At 48.5% G+C, this 5762-nt stretch overlaps 1 protein-coding gene across 1 annotated transcript; it reads left to right on the plus strand.

Moving 5' to 3' along the window:
* Positions 1 to 5015: 5015 nt before the first annotated feature.
* Positions 5016 to 5533, plus strand: LOC311176744 (transcription elongation factor A protein-like 3; the record flags this gene model as incomplete). The annotated part of the gene is given in 3 exon segments (XM_084242389.1): positions 5016 to 5056; positions 5058 to 5173; positions 5259 to 5533. Coding segments are annotated over 3 exon segments (432 nt in total).
* Between the last annotated feature and the right edge of the window lie 229 nt (positions 5534 to 5762).

Below are 5762 nucleotides of genomic sequence, written 5' to 3' on the forward strand. Positions count from 1 at the left end.
TTCCCTTTGTAAATAAACCTTTCTTAAATTTTTCTCTGTATGCCTACTGCTGGGTCTTGTCCAGAGTTCTTAAGTATGCAAGTAAGCACCAGCTCAGTCACCCCATTTCTCCCTAGGGCCGCCCTCTAACAACCTAAGAAATTTTTAGAGTAGCTGGGAGGCAATTTACTGGAGAGCATGGGTGGCCTTGTGAACAGTGGTTGAAGCCAAAGACTGTTACAGGTGGTGCCCCCTGGATGGGGTTGGGGGGGAGGATAGATAGCCCCAGGGAAAATGCTAAAAAGTATCACATTTTGGGGGGCAGGGAGAGACTGATAAGAAATATAAGGGGCTGCAGAAGGCACCGATGCATTGAGTGTCCCGGATTCAGCATTTGAGAATTCAGTCTTCAGGATTCAGGATTTGGGATTCAGCAATTTTGGGGTAAGCGATTTCAGCCCCCACCACACCTATCTTCCAGAAGGCTCATGTGGGCCTCTGAAGGTGGAGACCTCCAGCAGCCAACCTCAGAGATAAAAACTTTGGAGGATTTGCAATTAGCTGAGCTTTAGAGTAAAACTGTTCCTGGTTTTGCTGCGGTTACAGCCTGGGAGGGAAGGCAATGACATAGAGCTGGGCACCTCGCTGAGATGTGAATATGGCCATTTGTTGGGTCATTCAGCTGCTGCAGCTGCTGTTTTGAGTGTCACTGATCTGGTGCTGCACTGGGGCATCTCAGCAGCTCCAGGAGCAGCTCCTGTTGTGTCTTCTTGTTGTCCTCGTGAGTTGGAACCTGGCCTAGAGTCTAGCTGCCTCATGCTGCAGGTGGGCAGAGGCAGGAAGACGCCATCTTGGGCACGTGGACTATTGTTGGGGAGAGGAGCTCTGCGTCCTCAGTGGGGGGAAGATGCCATCTTAGCTACTTTTGTTTAGGACTTGGAAACACTGGGCACTGCTTTGGATGAGGTAAACGGCCATTTGCGGCTTCAGTAACTCTTTGTTTTTCCCTGGTTTGTTACATAAATCCCATTGTTGCTGTTCTTGGAGCCTGAGTAGTCTTGCAATTGTGCACACGGGTGATGAGCTCAGGCAGTGACCAATGAACTATTTGGGCAGTGTCCTTGGCCAGGTTTAGTGCCCCTCACTGCCCTGTATCAGTCTTAGACACAGGGAAGTTCCATGTTACCCTCCACTCTGCTCTGCCATGGCTCTGGAGTGATAGGCCAGTCTCTGCTTGGGGACCTGACCGGATGAGCAGGATGAACCAGCTTTGACCGGGAGAAGTGAGCTGGAAGGAGAAGAAGGAGTGGGATCCCTGGTGTAGGCAACAGCTGCTTGGAGAAAGAATGAAGCTGGTTGTTAATCCAAAGGGTGTCAAGTGGGGTGGCCTTGATAGGGACTAGGGAGAGGGAGAAGATCGGGGAGACACTAAGCTGGTATAGTAGGAAATCTGCACACACAAATTGTCTGTGGCCTGTCTGCTCTGAGTTAATTTTCCGTCCCAAGAACAGGTCTGGAGGATTGCGGGGAGCCACTGCTATCTGAAGACCAGACTCAGCACAGTGGGATGAACCTGAGGCCAGGTGTCTAGGAAGGCAATGAGAACTCCAGGAGCTGGGCATCACAATCTCCTGGCAGCAGTAAAGGCCCAATAACTGCTGAACTGTCTTTGTACAACTCGCTATAAAAAGCAGCTCCAAAAAACAGATGCGTCACTGGGAAAAGAAGAGGACCTGGAAGAGGACCCAGACAAACTCCTAGGCAGAAAATTAAAAATAAAAAAGATGTGGGTACACACACCTTGGTGGACAAATAACAAGCATGTACCACTGTACCTTTCCCCACCTCTCTGCAAACAGCTTGTTAGAAAGGAGTACTGAGCTCTGGATGTCCTTGGAAGGTCAATTAAAAACTACTGTGAGGGCCTCCATGGTAGCACAGGCAGTTGAGCACTGCACTGTGAAGCTGTCCACAGCCTCTGCAGCGCAGGTTCGATCCCAGCTGGCCGGCAAGAATCCCACATGGCGAGCAGACCTCGCCTGTCTCTCCTGCTGCTCCCCTCAGCAGTGTATTTCATCAGTCTGCCTGTTCTGTTCCCCGCTCTGTCTCTGGTGTATCCACTCACCCTCCAGCGCATCTGGCCTGTACCCTGGTTCTTGTATAAATAAATAAATCTTTAAAAAAAAAAAAAACTACTGTGAGATTGTAGGATGCAGTGACAGCAGTGTTTAGAGGGAAATCTATAACAGTGGTTTGTGTATTAGGAAAGAAGAAAGAGCTAATACCAATACCTAGGGGGTTAAGTATCAGCGCTATTGTTGTGGGGAAAGGATGTCCTGAGCAAACCACATACAGGATTTGTGGACTCCACCCCCACTCCATCAAGACACTGGAAACTACAAAACTACATGATCACCAAAGGGTGGGTTGTGAGGACCTGAGGGTGTAGTTAAGCAGCCATGCAACTGGGGTCGCTCTCCTGGACTAACCTGCTTGACTTTTTGCCAGCTCGGCAGGTCATTGGGATTCCAGGTCAGCAAAATGGATAGGACACATTACTAATTTATCTCCCTCTTTTTCTCCCTGAGTTATTCATTTCCTCATTTCCCCTTCCCTTGTAAATGAACCTTTTATTAACCGTTTGTGTATGCCTGCAGTTTAGCATTAATAAGTCCCCTTTAAGTGCATGGGTGAGGACCCACAGTCAGGCAACCCATTTCATATTGCGGTTGCCCTGAGACACTATTACCACTACGGCCTGAAGCGCTAACCCACAGGGCACAGCAGACCTCTCTGCCTTACCAACTGCTTCCCCTCAGCAGTGTATTTCAGTAGATCTGCCTGTTCTGCTCCCCACTCTGTCTCTGGTGAATCCTCTCACTCCCTGCACCTCCAGCCAACACCCCAGTTCTTGTATGCATAAATAAAAATAAATCTTTAAAAAATCCAAAAGAACTGGTTCAGAGAGCGTTCTGGTTTGGTGAACATGTGGTCATTTGGCAAATGGTATGCTACTTGGAGAGGGCAAGGAAGCTTTCTGCCCTTTCCCCACTCCTTGCCCCATAAATCTCCTCATCTGACCCTTGATTTTTTTCATTATCCTTTGTAATAAATCAGTAAATCAGTAAGTAAGCTCATTTCCTGAGTTCTACGAGCCACTCTTGCAAGTTAATGGAACCCCCCAAGGAAGGGGTAGTAGGAATGAAACTACAGCCAGTCACTGTCAGTAAAAACAATTGCACGTGGTTAACTACGGTTTCACAGAGGCAACAGGGCGTACCACGTGGCTATGAGTCATGTAGCCCACATGCACAGGAGTACTGACCTCAACTAAACTGGAACTAAGAGATCACTAACACGGAATCAACTAGTCCACATTCAGAAACAATAGGGACACCCACTGGGAAGGCCCAGTCATTTGAAAAGGACCTCTCCCTGTATGGGCCCATTTGTAACTATCCAGTGAACTTCAGCCAGGTCTACATTCCTCTGCCCCTATCTTTCTCCTTAGCCAACAACATTTAACTCCTCTGTTCTGGACCCTGATTTCCCAAAACTGACCCACAGTTCTGCACTATTTTCAAGAGTCTCAACCTTTGGGGTGCCATGACTTCTTTGAGTAGTTTGATCAAAGTTGTGGGCTTCTTATGAAAATAATACGTTTATAAATGCATAAAATACATAAGATTAAGATGGAACCCAATTCTATTCACTTAACAACAAGATCTAAAAGCATATCTAATAATTACCATAATTTTTAAGTATGCATAAACGACAATTCCAGTATCTATAAACCCCTTCCTTTTCCTGGACAGAAAGACAGATTTGAGTTTTAACTCCTATCTTCTTGCCAGTTGACTCAGAAAGAAACCTTCTCTTCTTTCAAATGCTGATGTCATAAAATTAGCTTATGTGAATGGGGCAGCAAGCCCCCCAACTCGGTATCAGGAATATTTGACCCACAAGTCAGAAGCACAGGTAGCAACTTAGACTTGCCATTGGCATCTGAATAGGGTACAATCTTGTGAAACAGCCCTTAACCTGTGGAATCTAACACTTTCTCCAGGTAGACAGTGTCTGCACTGGGTTGAATTATAGGACACTCAGCTAGTGTGAGGAAATTCCATAATATGAGTAAAAAGCTCACACATTGGAGTTGGTGTCAGAATATTACCATTATATTGGGGATTAGGGTTTCAATATAAGAATTTATGTGTTTGGCATTGATTCAAAAGAACACCTGTACCCCTATATTTATTGTAGCACTATTTACAATAGGTGAAACCTGGAAACAACCCAAATGCCCAGAAATAGATGACTGGATCAGGAAGACGTGGTATATATACACAATGGAATATTATTCAGCAATCAAAAAAGATAAACTCATGGCATTCGCAGCAATGTGGATGGAGCTAGAAGGAATTATGCTCAGTGAAATAAGCCAGAAGGAAAAAGAAAAATATCGGATGGTTTCACTTATAGCAGGAATGTAGGGGAACCAAATAAGACATCAGTGTGAAAAAATAATAAGAGTACAAAACACAACAAAGCAAAAATGGACAATTACAAATCAGAGCCATACTGCAGGGGAGGAGGAGGGAGAGGGATCAGAGGGAGGGAGGGAGGGGCTCGGGGACTGAGGTGAAGGTGCAGGGGTGCACTGGTGAAGGAAATTCTATGGGGACTACACCTAGGGGAGTGGGGGAAGCAAATATTGTTTAAAAATGAACAATGATGTAAAAAATCAAAATAAATTAATATAAAAAAATAAAGAAAATAGGGCAGCAGCCCCCGCGCCGCCCGCCTGCGCTGCGGTCCAGTCCCGGTGCGGTCCGCTCCCGTCGCCCGCGCGGAACCGGCTCCGGGAGCTGCCCCGGCGGCTGGCGGGGGCGAGCGGGCCTCGGTGAGCCCGAGGAGGCGCCGGCCTGCCCGGCCCCGCAGGTCTGCCCGCCTGCTTCCAGCACTCTGCAAGGCTAGAAGGACTAGCAACCTGTCCAGAGTCCCCGCAGGCCCGGAACAGGAGGGGAAATCTCAGCATGGAAAAACTCTGCACGGAAAATGAAGGGAAGCAGGAAAGCGGGCCAGCCAGCAGATGAAGTGGAGCCTGAAGGTGGAGACAAGTCTGAGGGGGACGAAATGCCGCACATAAAGAGGACCCCAGAACACAGAAAGCGCCAGGATGAGGGACAGGCAGGTGATGGGGACAGTCAGAAGGGGAGGGAAAGCAGGAGCAGCAGGGCAAGTCGGAGGATGAGGGAAACGCGCACGGGGAGGGCCAGCCGAGGCCCCGGCCAGCCGAGTGCGCGCTGCGGGCAGCTGTCAGGAGAACGTGCTGGAGAGGCCTGCGGGCGGTGAGGAGGAGATGAGAGAATGTGGAGATGTGTCCCGGGCTCAGGAAGAGCTGAGGAAAAAACAGAAAAGGGGGGGGGGTGGCTTTCATTGGATGCAAAGAGATGTGCAGGATCCTTTTGCCCCAAGGGGCCAACGGGGTGTCAGGGGAGTGCGGGGTGGAGGTAGGGGCCAAAGGGGCTTACATGATATCCCCTGTCTTTAATACCTTTGGCTTCGATATTCCGGTGTCTCTAATGAGAATATTGCTGACCCCGCTTGCCCTGGCAGGCATTTGCCAGGTTATGTGCTTTAACCTCGTGCTGATCCTTCGCGTTAGGTGTCACTCTTGTTACCAGCGGCCTTCTGACCCAGCTAGAGTGCTCTATCAGTAGGGGAGTTTTCGCCCATGTGCATGGAAGAGATGTTCATGGTGCATTGTAAAATAATAAAAA

The sequence above is a fragment of the Talpa europaea genome, assembly GCF_964194135.1.
Source record: "Talpa europaea genome assembly, chromosome: 9".
NCBI classification, from domain to species: Eukaryota; Metazoa; Chordata; class Mammalia; order Eulipotyphla; family Talpidae; genus Talpa; species Talpa europaea.